General features: G+C 41.3%; 1 protein-coding gene across 1 annotated transcript in view; it reads left to right on the top strand.

Moving 5' to 3' along the window:
- Positions 1-1,095: 1,095 nt before the first annotated feature.
- The window catches only part of TRIM71 (tripartite motif containing 71), a 185,499-nt gene continuing 163,206 nt past the window's right edge, over positions 1,096-23,388 (top strand). Inside the window, exon 1 of the mRNA XM_063922305.1 lies at positions 1,096-2,863. Within this exon, the coding sequence (XP_063778375.1) occupies positions 2,069-2,863 (795 nt within the window). The 5' untranslated portion in view covers positions 1,096-2,068. The remainder of the gene's footprint in view (positions 2,864-23,388) is intronic.

The following is a 23,388-nucleotide window of genomic DNA, read 5'->3' as shown; positions in this document are numbered from 1 at the left end:
GCGAACGAAAGATTAGCAGAATTGCGAATAGACACTTCTTAGCAGTTTCTGAGTAGCTCCAGACTTACTCGGCATCTGCGATCAGTTCAGTGCTTGTCGTTCCTGGTTTGACGTCACAAACACACCCAGCGTTCGCCCAGACACTCCTCCGTTTCTCCAGCCACTCCCGCCTTTTTCCCAGAAACGGTAGCGTTTTTTCACACACTCCCATAAAACGGCCTGTTTCCGCCCAGAAACACCCACTTCCTGTCAATCACACTCCGATCACCAGAACGAAGAAAAAAACTCGTAATGCCGTGAGTAAAACTCCAAACTGCATAGCTAATTTACTTGGCGCAGTCGCAGTGCGGACATTGCGCATGCGCATTAGCGACTAATCGCTCCGTTGCGAGAAAAAAATAACGAGCGAACAACTCGGAATGACCCCCTATGTGCGATTTTGACTTTGTGCCAATTTTGACTATACGAGTACTTCAGTACTTTATAGTCAGAATTGACTTGTCTGCACAGTCTATCTAACCTTGCGATACCGACCCTGCGGGACCGCGCATCGGGATCGCAATGTGGCTAACACTTTTCGATTTGCACTAACTTTCCTTGCGATTTTGACTACAGTCAAAATAGCAAGGTAATATTGCACCCTGTGTACACACCTTAAGACACCTACCTACCTTTTGTATTTGTTATATTACTAGTCATTTAGCCTTTGCAGGACCATACTCTCTGTATGTGACTAGAACACTAGTATGATTGGTTTCTATACTGAGCCTGGTAACTTTCTTCTATAAAGTGTTCAATGAATTCTCTGTCCTGCTAAGAGTGCCTAGGTCCCTAGGATAACAATGAGTGGCAGAATGGAAGCGTCTCTTTTTTTTTTTTTTAAGATGCTCGATTAACCCATAATTCTCCACTAAAAAGTTCAATACAATTTAAGCAAATGAAGACGATAATAAAAGAGCCTGTCAGGAGCTGCTGTAAATATCTGCATTTTGGTAGCGCAAACCCGCCCCTTTGTTGTGTAAAGTAGATGGCACTGCTGCTGCTGCTGTAGTGTTTCCTGTTATTCCTAAGAGCTCCCCTCCCCTCCCGCTGGCACCCAGCACTCCCTCCTCCTGACTCCCACCCCTCACTGCTCTGGCTGGCGGAAGTGAGGGCTGCTGTTCTGTTCATTAAAGAGCTAGGGCTAGCATTTCCCGCACGCGTCCAGGGCTAGAGCTGGATCTCCAGGCAGATCACCCCCACCCCCTGCACAGCCATCGGGACACCCACTCTACGCTGACAACATGTGAAGCGTGGGCAGGGGAGAGAAACACAACAAATGGAGGGACTGAGCATTCACTGGAGATCCCCTGGCAGCTCTACCTAGCCACCGATATACCTCAGCTGCTGGAACGCTGCGTTTTTCAGGAGCAGTCCTATCGGCTCCGCCGGGATCATACAACTTGTGCATGGAGGATGGGAGCGTGTAGGGAGGCTGCTGGCAGTGGAAAGGTGATCTGATGGTGGGGTGCGACAGGGCGAGATGAATAATTGAAGGCTGCTTTGCAGGGAGCTGGAGGCGGCAGTGTGTGCTGTGAGATCCGGGGAAGCGTTCTGCAGCAGTAGCAGAGGGGGGTGTGTCTGGCATGCTCCTGCTGGGTCCCTTCGCTGCACTGGGCTAGAGAGAATGGTAATGTAAAACTTTGCATTGTGTCTTGTCCGTGTGGGAGCTTCTGCCACCCCATCACCTTGTGGAAACCCTTATCCTAAAAGATGTATGGCACCAAGAGGGATGCAGCTATTCAATATAGCCATGCTGAACTGCTGACATCGGGGCACTGAGGCAGAGTGTCACTCCTTGATTACACCTGGGAGGTCTACTACAACTGTTCAATGTAAACAAACCCTGGAGAAAAGGTGGTAGAAGGTCCTGCTGTGAGCAGTACTCTGCGGCCTGGTCTCACACACAGGTAAATGTAGGAAGCAGGACAGTGAATGAAGGATGATAACATGCTTTCAAGGATCTGATTCCTTAATGAATTTGTGGCCACTGATTGGGTGTAACATATTGTCCCCTCTCCTCATGTAAATGGCTTCATTCCCAGAGTCAGATTTCCAGCTGTGCCCACTGTGTAAGGAGATGTGTGTATCCTCTGCGCCCATCTCTTCCTCCAGCTCATCTTCCTCTTCCTCTCAGACCTCAAGTAGCAGTATTGGGGGTGGCAGCCTTGGGACAGCTCACCGAAGATTACACGTCTTACCGTGTCTACACGCCTTTTGTCGACAGTGCTTAGAGGGGCACAGGAACCCTGGGGATTCCCTGCAGCTGCACTGCCCTGTGTGTGACCACAAGGTGCTCATGTCTGAAGCTGGCATGGATGCCTTACCCTCCTCCACCTTTCTGCACCTCAGCAACCTGCTGGATGCAGTAGTGGGGGCTTCTGAGGAGCCTCAAAGCAATGGGGGCCGAGGCGGTGGAAATGGTGCCCGGCGACAGCAACGTTCTCGTTCAACATCATGTTCCTCCTCCAGTCTTCTACGTCGTGCACCCCCCAGCCAACCTGAGCCACGTTGTTCCTCCTGTGATGAGGGCAATGGAGCCAGTTCGCACTGCCTGGATTGCCAGGAGAATCTGTGTGACAACTGCCTGCGGGCACACCAAAGAGTGCGACTCACTAAGGACCACTTCATAGAACGCTTCACTGGCCCAGGGAACAGGGCGCCTGGATGCCTGAGTGGCACTGCCTCCCCTAGTAACTCTGCAGCGTCCAGCGTTGCCACTACCTCATCCTCCTCAACCTCATCACCTTTTCAGGGCAGTGCCTTTTCCATTCTGCCGATGTACCCAGAGAGAGTTGCGTACTGCCAGCAGCACGATGAGGAGGTGAGTCCTGGGTGGCGCCAAATCAAAACTCATTTTGATTGGGTATTCCGATTTTATTTTTTCCATTATTTATCTGGAAACTGTATTTTTACATGAGGCTGTTTTCAGTATGCATGGTATATTAAAGACCGGGTAAAAGGGTTAACTAATCTTTATCCACTAAAAGACTTAAATTTTTTTTTTAAAATCTAACATATATATGTCAATTATGTCCATTATTTGAAAGCGTCAATGTTATGGAAAATAAATAAAACAGATCTTAATGCATAAAAAATATACTTTTAATATGTAAAACAAAAAGGTCACAAATTAACTCAAATTTTTTTTTTAAATGTAGATCTTTTATTTTTTTTTGGAAGAACTGCAATTCACGTCTGAATGTGTATTTTCAATTTCGTGACTTTTTTTTTCTCAGTGTGCAGTTTTTTATTTTTTTTATTATTATTATACTACCATGTGTGCTTCTTCACAACCTGTTCGTTTACTATAAGTCAATAGCATGAATGAGTTCATTTTAGTGAGCACTAAGGGTTCCATGAATGATGTTTGCAAAGTGAAAATATCCAATTCATTGCAAAACTTTAAACATTTATCACTGAAGCCTTGTTTGTATGTGTTGAGTTGTTATAATTTGACACCAAATGTGCTGTTTATATAATATTTCTAAGTTTTGGTTTTGCAATCGTAATAGTACTGCGGGTTTCAGGGGGAAAGAAAGAAAAAAAAGAAAAATCACCTTTTCAGTTGTACATCTTCAAGTGTTTTTTTTTTTGCCTTAGTTTTGTTTGTGTCAATCAGTTGTTGTGTGGTGGTTTTTTTTTTTTTTTTTTAAATAGGTAATGTGTCTTTAAGTGGCGGGCTATTTTCTTTATACGTCTGTATTCTCACAGCATAGTTGCATTTGTTACAGTGCCAGCTTTCCCTTATTTGTGCATTTGTTGTGGAGTAATTTATTCTGAATAGTTTTGAAAAGATTTATTTGTGTGTGGTCCAGTTGAATCTGCAGTGAGCACAATTTCTGGGAAAGATACTAGCAAAAATGTTTTCAAAGTAAAATCTTGGATCAAAACCATTTTAGAAAATGTGCAAATGTTCTTGGTGTTGAGTGTATTTAACTTTATTTATTTTTTATTTTGTTTATCTGTTAGGCTGCGGTCACATGGACAATCTGAAATTATGTTTTCACACCTATTTCAGTCTTTTTAAGTCAACAAACAGTAGTAGTTTTGACTTTTTACTAAGAATATTTTTATGTTTTATGTAGTGTTATGCATAAATAACCTCATTTTACAGGGGTTAACAGTCACTCTTGCCTCTAGATACAGTTAACTTTTTTTGTTTTAAAATGTTCACGTTGGCAATGCGAATAAATACGTTTTTGGGAGCTGCAGGTGTCAACGTATCTTAATATAGTCTTTTGCTGATAAATATTAAAATATGTGAACAGAACTGCTAGAAGTGGTATGTACAGTAGCATCAGAGAGGGGATGATGCAACTGCAATAATTTAGAGGCACTTGAGAACAGTGTGACCCTTACCTAATACTGTCCTTCTAGTTTTGTATTCCGTATTCTATGTGTTTTTTATCTATAAGCAGAAAAATATCAGCATGACCTATAGAGATGCACCTTAATTTACAATTTCGTTGTAGTTTATATTGACCAAGATCTGCAGTTAGGTTTCATCAGCACTTCAGAGAGATGGTACTATTGTGGTATACTTGTTTCCATTGTGTTGTGTTCTAAAGAGAAAAGTCATTCTAGACTCGAGCAATGAATAGAAAGAACAGAGGTGTGTCTCCTACAGACTGTCTGACCTGTCTCACTGTCTTGTTTCTGGCACCTGTAATTAGGAATGTCTTGGTAATAAACTATAAAATATATATACATTTTTTTTTTTTTCCCTTAAACCCTACAATTTGCAAGAGTTAATAATGTAGTGATAGGTATTTGCTGATAGACATCGTTCCTTCTCCCCGTCAATATTTGTCATTCTATAGTGAAACTTGTGTTTATTCTAAGCAAATGAGTAACTTTAGTGGTTGATGTATATTTTCATTTTTGGCACTTAGTGTGCCTATGCACGAGAGGATTTGCACTGGTATGATATGACTTCTCACCTGCTAGAGTGTATGATGTTACAGTGATGGTGTATTTATAAATTGTGCTGCCGGAGCAATGTTCAGAGAGCAGGAAGAGCAAGGGTGTGTGATCTGATGTACTCTCTCTGCGGCACAACAATCCTGCTCCTAAACGTGTCTTGCAGTTTTAAATGGAGGCATCATGTAAGTTGTGGGGATTTGCTTTGCAGTGAATGTGCTGACTGACAAACCCATTCTTAGTGCCTATTATCCTGCATTTATTCCTTAATTGTCCTTCATCCATAGTATTTACAAAACAGGCTGCTTATCTATTCAGTACTGGCTTAAGATCCTCAGGATGAAAATAGAATTACAGTTATGTAATAAATTGCATGAATTTGAAATAAAAAATAAATAAAAAAAATAACAAAACATTTTGTTCCAGACCTGGAAAAATTGCAAAAGCCATCTATCCATGACAGGATAACTTTTGCTACCTGACCATATCAATTTTGGGGTGTTTTTTGTGCCCATAATCACTGCCCCAAGGCATTCTAAGTAGGTTTCGTCAGTATTTTTTTAATTTTTTTTTAATCATAACTTATTAAAACCTGGTTGGTTTGTCTGTATTTTGTCTTGTTTTTAAAATTTTTATATTTTGGAAATTGTTGTGTATATAAAAACAAAACATTTTAGAGTTTTGTACCTTTGGCTCATGGAAATGTATAATGTTTTTGGATTAAGATTTATGTGTATATTCTTAGACAAATGTTGAGGCTTTTTTGTTTGTTATTTACAGGCCATCGAAAACAAAATGAACTTTTGACAAATGAAAAGCCTATAATAGATATTAAACAATTGTACAAGTAAAACTTATGGTTTGCCTATATATCTGTATGACTGAATATAAAATATTAGCTGTAGCAGAGAAACCGGTTTTAACCCAAACAAAATGAAACCTAATGATCTATTAAACAGGACACACCGTTTTTGATCAAACCATGTTCTGTCCATAGGAAAGTTGGGTCCCGTAAAAACATTTCAGTAACGCTTATCAGCTACATCTGGTCTTGGCTGTGAGTGTATCATGAATAGCGATTTTATAGTTTGGTTCATATGTTAACCTATACTATTAAATATTAGTCCTAAAGGCTACGCTTTCAATAAAATGAATCTGGTACTCTGACTGTAACACTTCTTCATAGACATATCCGTAAATTTCAGTGTGGTAGGTCAATACCTGTACATCAGACTGGAGGGATTTATGTGTTTATATTAACATATAATAAGTGTCGGGAAACTCTCTGTGGGTGTCCAGTAGTTACAGTATTATGTTTCCACATCTGATTCAATCCTCAGTGTTCCCCGCGTTGATAATCCCCCTTTCTGTTGATCCTAGAGAGTAGGTGTTTGGAAAAGGAATGTTGGGTGACCAATATTTGTCTGAGAGTGTCATACAAATGTTTCTTTCATTTGTGGTTATTATATTATACAGTTCTAGAAATGCAAACTGCATTAGATAGGAGCACGTCAGTGTGTGACAGCTACTCACTGACATTATCTCTTAATGTTCCTCTCTTTTTGTCTAGTGGTCAGGGCAGAAAACACACTCTTCTTTACTCATTTATTATGAAGTAATCAAAGGCATGAATTTAAATAGAGGTTTTTCTTCCCGACACAGCTTTACTTACTGGCATTCTCACTAAGGAGTAATGTTTTGGAGTGCAATGAAATGTTTACAGAAACAAAAATGAATTTATTAAACCAGACTTGTGGTAATGAGTAAGTGTCGTGTTACTCAGACTTCAAGCCTGTCATTTATGTTCTGCTGTCTTGTGGGTGTGAAGTAATGTATAGTGTAATTCCTCTGTCAGTCAGAGTTGTTCCATCTATTCTTTAGTTTTGTCTCTGCCAGCTATAGATCTTGCCATTCCTAAATCCTTGTAAGTTACCGCATATTTCAAAAATATTCAGTAGCAATGGTGCACGTTATTAATGTCTTACAATTTTATGTAAATATGCAAACCTATATTTCCTCGATAATACAGAATCTTTATGCTGTAATTTTTCATTTGCTTTACTATTGTACATCGGACCAATTTATAAACTTGTTTAGTTTGTTGGACCCAAATCCACTTGTGATCTCCACTAAAAATTTTAACTGTACATTAACCTAATCAGTGAGGAGGGCATATTTTTCATTTTAATGGGCAAAATTTTAGACATGATATGCTGTAGCGATGCATCTCATATAAAATGTTGCCCTTCAATATTAAAATATGCCCTCCCCATTGATTAAGTGCAGGGTGCTAGAATGAATATTCTATCTATCTATCTATCTATCTATCTATCTATCTATCTATCTAATCTCTCTGCAAATAAATGGAGAGTGAGGCAAAAACATTAAGCCGTGTAATAAAACATTTTTATTTATTTTAATCATTTTGTATATATTTTTTATGTATTTTCTTCACAATGAATAACACAATTTATGTGCAAGTAATTGGAGAAAAGTATGTATCTTATGCAGCCCTGGTTCAGGTTAATTTTGATCTTAATATACTTGACTTCAGTAATAATACAGTGTTCCTCCTTTTATACCACCAATGTGAAATATAAATCGTGTATGGTCTAACGAGTGTGGCATTATAAAGCGGGTATTTGAAATCCATTTGCAGAGATTATGCATTGTGATATAAAGCAGGAATCTGGACATTTTAGCTCTCCTAGTCTGTGACTCATCCCAAAGTACTTTTAGAAGCAACTGTCTGCTGATAAAAGGACTCTTGCTAACTCAAGAGACTGCCATAATCTAATGAGCTATATATATATATATATATATATAGCTCATCACCTTATGTTTCACTAAAGAAGGAGTCCAGGAGTGCCACCATCACACAAAGTTCTGGAAAAAGACAGCACTCAAAGCTGTTGTAAATCATTGGCAAGGTAGTGGTGCAGGTTAAAAGATAATAATAATTACACTCACTTCTTAAGCAATTTAGAAAAATAAATTACCAGCACTCACGGTTTAGATGAATGTGAAAAAAAGTTTTATTCTCCAAGAAAAATCCATGTGAAGCGCAAAAGTGTGTGTGTGTGTGTTATACAAAATGAAGCAGAAACTTGCTTCTTTTCTTCCTGTTTGCTAATATATATATTATTGAAGATAATCGATATCCGGATGTCTATATCTGTACAATACTGGCCACATTGCGATATCTGTACATTGCAGCAGGTGTGACTCTCAAAACTACTCCCACTCAAAAATAATCAAGTCTAAATAATTTGTAGAGGACATGTTGGTATATGTGATCAGAGATGGCTTCTATTTGCCTGAGTGTGCTAACATGCATATGAGAGGAGGAGCACACACTGATGGCTTCAACCAATTTGCATGAACAGCAGTTTTTGTCCATTTTTCAGTGTTTGGGAGGAAATGGTTGATTATCATTTTCTCTCTCATCCATTACCAGATTTTCATTCCAGCCAGCCAGATCTAGCAGATAATCTGGCAGATAATTGGCAGTGTAATATAACATGCCCAGTTTTAGATGTGCGTCCAAATTAGACTCTGATCTTGTAGTGCAGGCCGGGGGCAGGATCATATCGTGTATGGCCAGCGCAACAGTTTGTGTGACTTTACTACGTACGTTTTGATAAAGGGTATAACGTTAATTACACTCTTCTACATTTGCAGCTGGTGAAAATGAAAACTGCAGATGTTGCAGCAAAAGTGAATTTAACTTTGTCAAAGTATTAAAATTTAAGTAATTGTAACAAAGATCCAAACACTACATTTCCTTTTATTCTAGAGTACAGATCTGACTCTGAATGTCTGTCTGAAGGATAAAAGACCAGTTTGAGGCTGAATTTGTTTTTTCTGAAGTCAAACTCTTTAGTTCTGTCTTCTCTTAAAAATACTAAACATAAATACTAAAAGCACACCTTTAGATTATTACACCATTAAAGAGATGTTGCTAAATTAAATGTATAACTGTTAAGAATTGAAATGTATATTATTCACATGATGGTTAAATAAAAACTAGCTTTGTTAATAAGTAAACACGCATGGTTTTTAAACGACATCTTTACATTTACAATAATTCTCTTATTAAGCACTCACACGTGTGTGTATGTATAATATATATATATATATATATATGTGTGTGTGTGTGTGTATATACGTGTGTGTGTATATGTATATGTGTGTGTGTATATATATATATATATATATATATATATATATATATATATATATATATATATATATATATATATATATATATATATATATATATATATATATATATATATATATATATGTACCACTCCTCCAGACACTCCTTTTCATTTGACTAAGACTGGGGAGTCGCCATATTTCCTAATGGTGCACAAGTAAATTCTATCTACAAAAATATATGGAAATAGACTTAAGTGATTGTGAAACTAGTTTCTAATTGAGGAAATCTAACTGAGCTGCAGTTTTATGTTCAGTAACATCACGCTTTATCTTCATAGGAAATGTTTGGAAGACTTATTGATGGTGATAGTTTTGTGATAAGCTTCTAAAAAACTACTACAGATCATCAAGTGCTTTTATTGTATTGGATAATATCCAAAATTATGCTGAACCTTTCCAATGGTTTGTCTTCAAGCTTGGCTCTGATAAGTGCAGTGGACCTTAGTAATTCATGTTCAATGTATTCTTTGACAGATCGGATCAAAACTCTGCAATGTTAGTACTGTAATATACAGTATGCTCTGTGTTAACACGTGCTGCCTTTTTAATGTTTGTTTCAGCAATATATTAGCACTAAAGTAAGATCTCATCTGAGCCCCTGCTTGATGGGTGGCAGGGTAACAGATAAAGCACTTAGAAATCTAGTAGTTTTGTTGTACATGGCATGGGGCACTAGCAATGAATGCTACAAACACATACTAATAGATTCCTTTATAACATTTTAGTCTTTACTAAAACAGCTACGTCTCGCTTGTTTTAGCTTGGCAGTATCATTGTTTAGTTATGTACTGTTGGCCGAGATTAATTTTCACTTTATTAGGTTTTTACCTGTGCATTAAATCATCATCATTCCATTATTTGTCTGTTTTGTGCTTGCAGTACTGTTGTGTTATCTTTTTATCTTGTTTGTTTCATTTACTTTAATGTACGTAACGTATGGTAGCATCACATTAATTTGCATAACATTTTAGTCTTAGAAGTCTGCTAAAGATTTTAAAGCATTCACTTTCCTATTTGTCTACGTTACTGGACATATCTAACTTCACCTTTTTCAATAGGGTTACATTTACTGAAGTTGGGATTTATAGGAAATCCCCCTTTTCCCATCTAAGGCCCTAAATGGCTAGTAATAATCCTCATTGTTGTGATAGTCGGCACCAGTGTGTCTGTTTTCCAGAACATTCCCTGAGCAGTGTCTCTGCATTTAGAGTAATGAGCTCAAACTCCATTGTCCTAGAGTCAATAAATTCCTTTGGTGTTTTATTTCCTTGGGGTAATTGAACAGGACTTCAAAGATGTGAATATTTTAACCTCTTAAGGGATGGGGCAGTTGTGCAAATTCCTGAAGTCTGTGTCACACATGCCTTGAAAATGGTCTCCTTTTAGTTTTTGTTTCGATGTGTTTGTGATTGGCTGCTAATATATTGGCTTGTGTTACCCATTAAGTGACTCAGGATTTCCTTTGTTACTACATACTTTGTAGCATGACCCATTTCATTCATTACATTGTAGGCAGCTTCTAATACTTTACAATTGCAGGAGATTGTTTACTGGATGACATGGAGCATGCTGGGAGATATAATATGGGGCATCTATATGTAAAACCAGAATCAGAGTCCTGACAAAGGTGTTTCATGGGTGTCTAGCCGCTTCCCTTATGCGCTAATCTATTTAGCATCAGCATGTTCAACAGTTGCAGCATTTATAATTCACAGGTGTCTGAATTTGGGCTAATTAATTCTGAATTTTGGCTATTCAAATTCCGGATTGCCATTTGGCTTGATGTGACAACCTTAAACTTACATGTGGACACTGGAGTTTCCTTGCTTTACTACAATCTCACAAGCAGTGCCTTTATTGCCCAATTTCCTTTCAGCTACCAGTTATCAAGTACCTTCTAAAATGATAGGTAGAAGCTGGTGAGAAGGCTTGATAAATCTTACCCCAAAGTAAAAAAATAAAATAAAAAATAAAAAGGGATGAGGTGTTCCTGCACACATGAAATATACAATATACATGCTGCATGGCTACTTTCTTAAATGCAGGCAGATGAGAAAGCCAGCCAGCATGTGCAGTTCTATAGGGACCTACACAATTAAAGATTTCACTGAACGATATGAACGTTCGCGTTCAGTGTGTAGGCACCAACGATGATCGATACGCGGCCCCGCGCTCGTTCATCGTTGGTGCCGGGTCACTTATGCATGCAAGCCAATATGGACAATCTCGTCCTTAGTAACTTGCACTGCTATGGAGCCGGGTGACGGGGAGAGTGAAGAAACGTCACTCCTCCCCCCCCGCCACTGGGTCGCCCACCGGCCGTATCGACCGCCGGGCAGCTGGACGGCGGGTCGCCCAGTGTGTAGAGCCCTTAAGCCTACATGTTTGTGCTGACCCACTTTTGTGCAAAGCTACTATGCAGTCCAGGGGGGATGGGCCCTTTAAGTGTCAGGATTCTATACAGCTGGAGAATGTAATGGGTTATGCTGGCACAATTGGGGTTCATAGGGTCGACCACACTTAGGTAGACAGTATCGAAGTCGACCACAATTGGTCGACAGCGACTAAGTCGACACCCAAATTATGTCGACACAAGCGTTGGGTCGACATGACAAAAGGTTGACAGGAGGTTGTTGTTTTTTTAAATATTTGCCTGAGCTTGAAGTTCAGTATTTTTATTTTATTTTTTTAAATATCACTTTGCAGCTTTAATACATCAATGGGATTTCAACTGTTTTAAGGCGGCTGCAGCTTCCGTCCATGCTAATCCATTATTTGTGCTGGCGGCCACGAGTGCCATGGGCACACGTGCTCGCATCCTTCCGAGGTGGCAAGCAGAAAAGAACCCAAAGCAAGAGTTTTCGCCGCCCAAACACATTGCACCCAGTAGCTGGCACGGGTTTAGCTGTTTTACAGGTCTTACGCTGTGCATTTGGGTGCGACATGCTCAATAAATAATAGGCACCCTATGGCATAATCAGTTGAATATCACATGACACTTTAGCCGGGAGCTTCGGGCATGAGAAAACAATTGAATTGCCTCCCGTTGAGTCTGAATGCCTGCATATCATTTAAGATAAACAATGTATGCTAAGTGTAGCCTAATTGAGTTTAGCTCATTATTGTGGGTGTGTGTGATATGCAGGCACTTTAACTGAAAGGCATTACAAGCTATATATATATATATATATGTATAGGTATGAGATGTAATGTGGTAGTGTGAGTCATTCCTGTAGTATTGTGCATAATGCCTTAATATATACTCCACAACTTGGTAAACCAGTGAATGAGGTGACATGTGCTGGAAGTCTGTGTGCGGCAAGTGTGTTTGTAGGCAGGCCAGTAACAACATACACAGATTAAGGAGCTTCTCCCTAAAAATAAGATCTGGGTGATTTGCTAAATATCTTACATTCTTATACATAGAGGTGTGGAAATCAGACATTCATCGGAGACATGCAATTCATAATTAAAAGATATACTTGTAACTGGCTCTGATTTATATTGGAAATGAAGAAACTTGAGATATGGGTGTAATCATAAGCAGGGTGAACGTGTTCTAACTACATTAAAAAGTAAATAAAAAAATCGCAAATTGTATATAATAGTTGCTAGTACTTGACTTTAAAATTTCTTTACATTTGCAGAGAGTCTGAAGCTGCGCTGCTAGTGGCTTTCCCTGCTCTCTGTGTAACCGGCCCGGCCCACCAGAGCATAGCTGACCATCTGGCATTTGCCAGAAGTGCTAGACGGGCAGTCCGGCCCTGGTTGAAGGTCTTGGGCAATCTGCTTTAGCCATACTTTCTTTGGCTTATCACGTGCTATTTTCCATCCATTCGGGCGTGTGTTATTTAAGCACTGGTATGGTAATCTCTTAGGCTGCATCCTGCAGACGGTTCCGGTATGAAAGATAGATAGTGTCTAGTTACAGTCAATAGATAGACACCATATGTTAGACAGACATTAGGTCGACAGGGTCAAAAGGTCAACAGGGTCAAAAGGTTGACATGAAAAAGGTAGACACCATGTTTTTTGCATTTTTGTGGTTTGTGTGGATAGTTTTGTCATCTGGGACCACCAATTGTAGAAAGGCATACCCTTGCGGGGCTCGCTTCGCTCGCCACGCTTCGCTCGCCACGCTTCGGGCACGGTGGCTCGCTGCGCTCGCCACAAGGTTAATAACCAACTCTATGCCGACATGGATAGAGAAAGTATGAAATAATCCAAAAACGTGTCTTTTTTTTACGTCGACCATTTTCATGTCGACCTTTTGACCTGTCGACCTTTTGACCCTGTCGACCTAATGTCTGTCTAACATATGGTGTGCATACAGTAACTTATTTAGGATGTTTTGGTCACCTGCATGTCTTTGGCTAGGAAGACGATATCATGGGCGTAGACTAGATCTGTGAGGCTGTATGTTTGCCAGTAACTGTGCCTATTTCATTTAGAAAAGTTTTATTTGAAAATCCAGTCCATGGCTATAATGAAGAACATGGGTGATACTATACAACCTTGCTTGACGCCAGTTGAGATTGTGAACGGTTGGGACATCTGGCCCTCATATTTAACTTTGTTTGATCTGTTGTTGAGCTTGAAACACTTTAAGGGTGTTATGTGGGATGTTCTCCACCTCGAGGGCACACTAAACAAATTCTCGGTCCACATCGGCACATTTAAACAGTGGACCGAGAATCTGTTTGGTTCGAATTCATATCTTAACTCCCAGTACAACTGATAACGGCTGTGTAATTTGTTTTCCCTTTCTTTTTATTGTGTAGGATTTAACTGGAAGTTCTTAATTCATGCTCTTCAGTTATTACTCTTTCTTTTTAGGGCACCTAAAGGGTTGGTAGAGAATTTAGGTGCATGTACAGAAATAGCGCAAACATAGCAGGATATTTAGGGGGGACTTCAACTACATGCGGAAGGGGAGAATCAGCCATTGACGTGGCGTTTCAACGCCAGCCCCATCTGCCCCTTTCGCCAAGCTGGATGAATGCCGGATTTTCCTAAAACTTTTCAGGGAGATCCCCGCCGCCGTAGAGGTGGCAGTGTCATGTGGATTCGTTGGCACTTCATTTAAATTCCCCCCCATATTGTTTGTGTTGTTATATGCAAAGCTGAGTGGTAATGATGTTGTTGTGTTAGAAATTTATTTATATGTATAAAGTTGGCAGCCTGTTTGCACCTGTACAGTCTAATCACTCGAGTATTTTGCTATATGTTCCATCTACTATGTGTAATGCTACGGGAAGTGCAGCTCAGGCTGGAGCGGCTATACAGACTGCAGGGAGCATGCCCGGAGCACTGCCACAGCAATACTGGCAGCATAGTGCCCTTCCAGGTACCCTGCTAGCCAGAAGCAAAGGCTGTGGGGCACTGTATTGGGGAAATTTACTTTATAAAGGTTGAGTATCCCATATCCAAATATTCAGAAATATGGAATTTTTGGAGTGACCGTGAGATAGTGAAACCTTTGTTTTCTGAAGGCTCAATGTACACAAACTTTGTGTATTAAACAAAGTTATTAAAAATATTGTATTAAGTGACCTTCAGGCTGTGTGTATAAAGTGCATATGAAACATAGATGAATTGTGTGAATGTACACACACTTTGTTTAATTCACAAAGTTATTAACAATATTGGCTAAAATGACCTTCAGGCTGTGTGTATAAGGTGTATATGAAACATAAATGCATTCTGTGCTTAGACTTGGGTCCCATCACCATGATATCTCATTATGGTATACAATTATTCCACAATACGGAAAAATCCGATATCCTAAATACTTCTGGTCCCAAGCATTTTGGATAAGGGATACTCAACCTGTATTAAGGAAGTTTGGCCTACTGAAATGCATTGATGTTGAGGGGGATTGGGAAACTGTAAAAGCAGGCAAAGGCAATGGGGTTTAACTGTATTTTTTTTCTGAAATATGGTTAAAAAATGTTTATCGGAATTGATCAAACCCACTTATAGGGCAGTTGTAGAAAAGATTGATCTAAGTAACCATACAGAGGCCTCTCTGTTGTTCAGCCCATCCATTGGATGAACTGTATTTCCATGTTTAGATATGTACAGGAATAACGATGACTGCATCTTTCTACGGTATCCTAATGCGGTCATCTTCAGACATGTTTTGGCTCCCCATCAAATACAGATATTTTTCTGCCTGTACATGCTATGGTTTGTGGTCAGTTAGGCCTAAATGTTTACCCTGTGTCTCTATGCAGTCTGCATCCTCAGGCTAAAGCCTGTCATGAATGGCCCACAGATTGGGGTAGGGCTTTGAAAGTCAAACTATGTTCATAGTTGCTCGGTAAGGATCAGAAAACCACATCAATTGAGAGATTGGAATCTAATCATGAGAGAAGGGTCTATGTAAGTTCTGATAAATTGTGAAAATATTTGCTGTCATATTTGTGAATGTAATGATTTACATCAGGGGCACTCAACATATGGTGCTTCAACTGTTGTGGAACTACACATGCCAGCACGCACTGTCACAGTTTTAATATGCTCTTAAAGCAAAAATGTGGTAGGGAATGCTGGGATGTGTAGTTCCACAACAACTGGAGGGTCACATGTTGAGCACGTCTTGTTAACATGGTGCAAATGTCTCCACTTAACTGGCATGGTCAGATTTCATGCAACTGCGCCGTCCCACCCTGTCCCCCCTTTTTTGACGAGGAAATCCATTCTGCAGATGTGCATAATATAATGTTTAAATATTTTAAAAAATACTTTTTCAACTTTAATAAATAACAACATTGTTTTTTAAAATTTATTTTAACGCTTTTGAAGGGAAAAATCGTCAGTTAAGTGGTTAAAGGCCACTGATGTCTTCTTGAGTTAATAAGAAACAGCGTATTGTTTGTTTATAATTTATCTGACAAAATGTGAACATTTTATGTACTGATTCATTATTATTTATATTCTTTATTTGGCGCCACAAGGGGTCCACAGTGCCTTACAAAGTACTAAACAAACATGGTATGGACAAAACAATAAAATAAAAAAGTGACTATATGTGGAGGCCGAGCCCAAGGGTTTGTTGGTGTTGTAGGTAGCGGGAAGAGATGATGGTATAAGTAAGGGGAGGAAAAGCACATAAGGGAAGAGGTTAACAACTGCAATATTTTATTTTAGGCTCGGAGAGGCAGATTACAAGGATGGTAAAAATTCCTAAACTATAAATCAGCTACTTGTACAGTATGTATCTAATTGGACTGGACAAGTGTATTTAAGAATGATTTTGATTATATTTGAACTACTTCTTTCCTTTCTTTATCCTCTATCACATTATTTTGTTCCAAATAATTATTCCATACAGTATAAGGCAATAGGTCAGATGGATATGATCGACAATATTGAGTACCTCCCAACTGTCACGATTTTGTATACGCATAGTGTTTATTCACCGCGAGAGAGGGTCTGGAAGCATGGCTAGTAGCTCACAGAGCGCTGGTCATGCCCCCATATTGGCGAAAATGGCCCCTAATTTCAGGCGCACACCTTCCACGTGCGTCTGTGTCCAAAACTTGAGATAGTTAGGAGGAATGATATTGTAGCATTTTCAAAGTATTGTTGGGCCTGAGTCAGAGGTGGACGCAAACACCATGCAATCCCAATGTTTGTTCAGCAACTGGGAACTCTTGTAGTGCGTGTGTTATCAGATTGTACACACAAATGCATTATTTCATATGGGAGAGTTGGTATTGAAAAGGCAAATCGTGAATGTTCCTGGGAGTTGGCCTGAAGGGAACCATAAAAAATGAGTCTCATGGGAGTATCACGGATGTGTCACCGCAAGCAGGCTGTGTTCTCAGTTCTCAGACACAGAGCTGCTTACCCAGAAGCCGTGGTCTGATGGAGACACTATACCTGCCATAGGGCTGATAGTGGACCATCTAGAGTAGGGGTGGCCAACCAGTCAGAGACAAAGAGCCCAAAAAGTTTGTTAGGTACATCAAAGAGCCGACATCGAGCCGAATGCGAGCATGCAAAAATGGGGTGTGGCCTTGTCCCTGCTAGTTCACGCTCCTGGTATAAAATACACTGAAAAAGCCAGATCCAACATAAAATACATTGAAAAAGTAACTTCCACATAAAATAATAATAGTAAAAGCCAGATTTACATAAAATATATTGAAAAAGCCAGATTCACATAATACACTTCAGCTCCCCCATGTGTCACTTCAGCCAGCACCCTCTTGTCACTTCAGCCAGCTCCCTCTTGTCACTTCAGCCAGCACCCTGCTGTGTCACTCCAGCCAGATCCCCCATGTGTCACTCCAGCCAGATCCCCCATGTGTCACTTCAGCTTCCCCCAACTTACTGGTGGGTGTCTCATCTCTAGTCCCCGTAGTGCTGCTGCGTGTCTTTCTGGAGTGCAGTGGTTACCAAATCTGTTGTGGTCATGTGACTTTGTGTTTTAGGAGCCACATTTGAAGAAAGAAAGAGCTGCATGTGGCTCAAGAGCCACTGGTTGGCCACCGCTGATCTAGAGCCACAGACTGCACTAATGCACACAGGGACGCAGAAAACCGGCGTCTCTGAGCTCGTACATACCGGTGCCTGCTAGTGCACAACGGGAAGGCTGAAACTAGCATTTGCCTATTCTAGCACTCATCCAGCAAAGGGCACTAGTGCAGACGCAGCAGTGTCTTTCTGTGAATCAGGCCCTAAATCGCACTTTCCCTTATATGAATGAATGGTAAATACTGCCATCGGTAAGACACATGTTGTTGTTTTTTTACTTTTTTTTTTTTTTTACGTTGTTTTCTTCGTAAAGTAACGGAGAACCCCAATTAGTGCACCGTGTCCCCTCGCATGGCTCGCTTCACTCACAGTCATTCGGGCAATGTGCCTCTCTTCGCTCGGCACAGGTTATCGTTCCAAACATAGTCCACGTGGATCGTTAAGTATGAAAAAAAGAAAAAATTAAAAAACATTTGAAAAACTCATGTCGACCTTTTGACTTGTCGACCTAGTACATGTCGACCTTCAGTGGTCGACCTAACGACTGTCGACCTAAGCTGTGTTGACCTAACAACCGTATCCCGAAGAGAGGATATATATCCTGCACCTTTCTAGTGATGTGGGCAGGATGGAGAGATAAAGCCAGCAATCAGGGGTCCGTATAGAGGGTGTGGCGCTGCATCTTTTTAGCTCTGCCCCTTCCCCATGGTGCTTTTATGATGTGAAGAGTCCGGCCTCCTCCCCCCATAGTGGTCGGCTACATCTTATTCCAGAGAGGAGAAGTGTAATGTCAGCAATTATAATTTGCACAATTATTTGTGTAACCTGAAAAGTAAACAATGGTTTGTACCAAAACTTGCTTGTAGGTAATTCTGCAGTCCTTTATTGGGGCTGTCCTTTATTCCTAGTTTTATACACTTTGTTGTTCTGCCTGGGAAAATACATTAACAATGTCCTAGTACCCTTCATAATACTGTAGCTATTTTTCAGGCATGGAAATTTCCACGTGTCTAGGACCAGCGAAAACCAGATGTGAGATAGATGGATAAATTGATTTTATATATAACTCTAAGGGGATAAGAAACTTTTTTTTATTTTGTTTTTAAATAAAAATTATTTTCTCATCATTTTGTTACACTAACGTTGATGCTTGAACATAGAGAAACCACATCATGCCTTGCAGCATTATTGAAATAATGATATATGTGAGCAACAGAACTGTAAGCCCCAATTTCAGTCCTTCCTGTTTGTAAATGGGACCTTACTTACCATTCATGTTCCTAAGGCAATTTTGCATGCAAGAATTTAGTTCCCAACTACACCTCCACTATGGGGTATATGCATTTTTAATTCGACACAATTCGACAGTCAGACACCCTCCCGCCGGGACCCGAATTCGACATATTCAATAAAAAACTGATTCGACAGTCCCGCTGTCGAAAAACGGACCAATTGATAGTGTGTGTCCTGGATTCGACTTCATGGACGGCTCAAAAGTGTTTAAAAAACCCAGAAAAAAAATGCGTGGGGTCCCCCTAGTTGGGGATTTAATGCCACGGCCTCAGGGACCGGTATAAAAGTGTCCCCCGGCTGTGGCATTATCTCTCCAGCTAGTGGAGCCAGGTGCTGTTGTGAAAAATACGGGGGACCCCTACGTCTTTTGTCCCCCGTATTTTTTGCACCAGGACCGGACGCAGAGCCCGGTGCTGGTTGTTAAAATACGGGGGATCCCCTGTTGTTCTCCCCCCCCCCCGTATTTTTACAACCAGGACCGGCTCAAAGAGCCCGAGGCTGGTTATGCTTAGGAGGGGGGACCCCACGCATTTTTTTTCTGGGTTTTTAACCCATTCCCACTGAAAAACATGCTCTGATCTCTCAATATTATTTAAGTCCGTAAAAAAAAAAAAAATTTTTAATATTCTTTAAAAAAATATATTAAATAATACTTGTGGCTCCTAATAGACAAACCAAAGTAGATAATCCCTTCTAATATAAATAGATATGCTATTAGCAATTAAAAAAACACAAAAAAATAATAATATAGGTTTTAAAAAAAAATTATTAGATCACGACCGCAAAATGAGGCGGACTGAAATTGACGAAATGAAATGACTGTCGAAAAGCACTGTTGTCGAATTGACATTCTTCAATTGAATATACTTTTGTCACATTTTTACCATTGCAGACATGTCGAATTTGACAACTGTCGAATTGCAAAAAGTTGAATCTGAAATGGCCGTTTTTCTGGCGAAAAGTACTGTATTGCATTGTCGAATCATTTTTTTTGTGTCGAAAATGCCCCGTTTTTCGACATTTGCGGCAATTCGACCGCAATTGCATATGGCCCTATATATCTTTACCTAATGCTTCAGTTGTGGCTCCTCCCTTGTTACCCTTTCTTTGTACTCTGTTTTACAGGGTTCCAAAAGTTATGCTCACTTGCTTGGGAGCTACTGTGAGAGTGTACAATGGGGGTAATTCCAAGTTGATCGCAGCAGGAAATTTTTTTAGCAGTTGGGCAAAACCATGTGCACTGCAGGGGAGGCAGATATAACAAGTGCAGAGAGAGTTAGATTTGGGTGTGTCATTTTGTTTCTATGCAGGGTAAATACTGGGTGCTTTATTTTTACACTGCAATTTACTCAACTCACCACACCCAAATCTAACTCTCTCTGCACATGTTATATCTGCCTCTCCTGCAGTGCACATGGTTTTGCCCAACTGCTAAAAAAAATTCCTGCTGCGATCAACTCAGAATTACCCCCAATATGAGGTTGGGATCTACCACACCAGCAGCTAGAAACTGTATAGTGTTGTCCACCTGACTGCCATTGCTAGTCTAAAGTATGTAGACTCTGCAGCTACAGTCCCTGCTTAGTGTAAATATAGTGCTTTTCAACTGAGTGTTGGAGACCCACCAGATGAGGTCACGGTTGGTGGGCCCAAATATATGTTTGGACAAAAATAGTTTATTATAACTATTCTGATTAGCAGTGCATAGTACTATATAGAGTGTGCATCTGCATTTTATTTTTCTGTATGGAACTACTAGTCTCAGCATGATGGCAACTCTCATTATGTTTGGAATTAGGGTTGTGCAGTCCATGGTGTCATTCTCCCCACCCCTCTCCCCATATGTTCAAAGAGTGCACTGATTTGGGAAGTAGTCTAGTTTGGGGGGTTTTTATTAATGAAAAAAAATGTGAACTTTGTTTTCTAAATATCCGAAATAGCTATATTTGCCTCATTTAAGAGCTCACAAAGTAGAAAACAAACCTCCAACAGGGAATTCCTTTTCTTATTAGACAAGGGGGGGGGGGGGGGGGGAAGTGAAACTTTTTTTTTCTTTTCTGTTCAAAGGTGGGGTGGCCAGGAGGGTAAAATAGAGCCTGTACTTCACTTGTATGCTATTACACTAGTTCAGAGATTTTCAACCTTTCCTGACTCGCGGCACGCCTAACAAGACTTTAAAATTCCCAAGGCACGCTATCAGTTACCCATGAGGGGGGGGGGGGAACACATTAGTCCCCACAGATATCAAATACATTAGCCTCAACATTTATCAAACACACTGCCCCCCCACACACACACAGTAATGGCACACACACTGCCCCCTCACAGCCCCCACAGTAATGGCACACACACTGCCCCCCTCACAGCCCCCATTGTAATGGCACACACACACTGCCACACACACACACAGTAATGGCACAGACACTGCCCCCCTCGTAATGGCACACACACACTGCCCCACACACACACACAGTAATGGCACAGACACTGCCCCCCTCACAGCCCCCATTGTAATGGCACACACACACTGCCCCCCCCTACACACACAAGTAATGGCACACACACTGCCCCCCTCACAGCCCCCACAGTAATGGCACACACACACTGCCCCCTCCTCCCCTGTAATAGTATAGTACTCACAGCCCCACTGTAATGTCAGTCCGGAGTCCTGTATATCTGAGCTGTAGTAGGATTAGGATGAGCACAGCAGTTCAGGGCAGTCCGCACGCTGCAGCATACACCAGCACCAAGCGCGGGCGGAAATGAGACGTAGAATGAGTGACCAATCAGCACGTCACCATAGGTCACGGACTGGGCAGCAGGAGAGCTGACTGTGCTGCCCGTGCACGACGGCAGGAGAAGGATCCATGTATCTTTGGCGGGCGGCGGAGCACTGTGCAGGGCATCTCTGGAGGCCGGTGAGCCGCGCGAGTGGCAGGCTGCGGCACACCTGACAACCGCTGGCGGCACACTAGTTGAAAAACGCTGCACTAAATCTTCGGTGCAGTCCTGGAAACCGACCCGAACGACCCCATTGTTTTCGACAGGGCACACAGAGCACTGCGTCCCAGAGGCTTGCAGTCCGACCGACCAAGAGACATTATTTGCCGCCTTCACTACTACAGCCAAAAAGAAGAGATAATCAGGAAACTCCGGAACGCCGGAGACCTAGACTTCAACGGCGTACCTATCCAGGTCTTTCAGGACCTCTCTCGCCACACCCTACAGTCAAGACGTCAAATAAAACCCCTAACAGACGCCCTCCGTAAAAACAACATCAAATACAGGTGGGGTTTTCCGTTCAGCATCACAGCTACCAATGACGGCAGGTCTGCAACGATTCGGACCCCCGAGGATGTCGCCCCCTTCTGCTCCACCCTATCTATTGACCCAGTACAGGTCCCTGAGTGGCAATCCGTAGGCTTGAGGATACGCCCCCCCCAACCTCCCCGGGCTGACATGCCTTTCCAAACAGTGGGATCTCCTTCAGCAGCACAGAAAAGGAATCGCTCCCTTTCGTCCCCTCTGTCTTCATCTACTCCCTCGGCTGCGAAGACCTGATCGCACCACCTTTAAAACGGCAACCTTTCCTTGCTACGCAGGACTGACGGGTACGGAGAGGACTACTCCAATATGTCAAGTCCCCATGGGAGGGTCCATGGCCTTTATATGAAGACTGCCTCCCTTGAGGCATCATGCAGTTGGGGGGCGCGTTGCCTCTCGGACTCTCGCCTCTATATTTAATAGTCCCGCCATGCCCGAGGGACATAGACATTTTAACTTCCCGAATAGAGTGAGATTTAAGCAACTCTGCCACGGTATTTACTGTACTATCGTAGCTCGGGTAATGTTCTATACCTAGTGTGATGGCATGCAATGTTCACATTATTGTGGTTATTCATTATGTTCCATTGATATAGTCCGTGTGGGAGGGCGGATCCGTTCCCCCCTCCCTCGTTACCCCATTTGCACCGCAATGTTTGGTCCTGGAATGATCGATGGGGACACTGTCCCCGTTGTTCGTATCACCAGGAGCGGTGCTACGTCTTCACATGTTCAACTGTGCTATATTGTTATGTTTTTCTGTTCTGCTGTTCTTCCCCTATCCCTTTCTCTCTCCCCCCCTCTTCTTCAGGTTCTCTCTTCCCCTCCAAAATTACCTAGACTCACCAACGCCCAAACCCTACTCTATGCGGCTGGGATCTCGGTAAGACCAGATTTACTATTTCTTATTGGAACGGATAAATGGCGCAACTAAAAGTGGTTTCTATTAATGCCCGGGGACTCAACATTCCTGAGAGGCGGTCAAGGGCCTTACGAGAATTGAAAGCCGAAAAAGCAGATGTTGCCTTTGTGCAAGAAACCCACTTTAAAGAGGGAATGGCCCCCTCTCTCAGGAATTGAGACTTCCCTACAGGGTATTTC

This window comes from Pseudophryne corroboree, chromosome 5, assembly GCF_028390025.1.
Source record: "Pseudophryne corroboree isolate aPseCor3 chromosome 5, aPseCor3.hap2, whole genome shotgun sequence".
NCBI classification, from domain to species: Eukaryota; Metazoa; Chordata; class Amphibia; order Anura; family Myobatrachidae; genus Pseudophryne; species Pseudophryne corroboree.
Note: the sequence above shows the minus strand (reverse complement) of the source record. Positions and strands in the feature narration are given on the sequence as shown.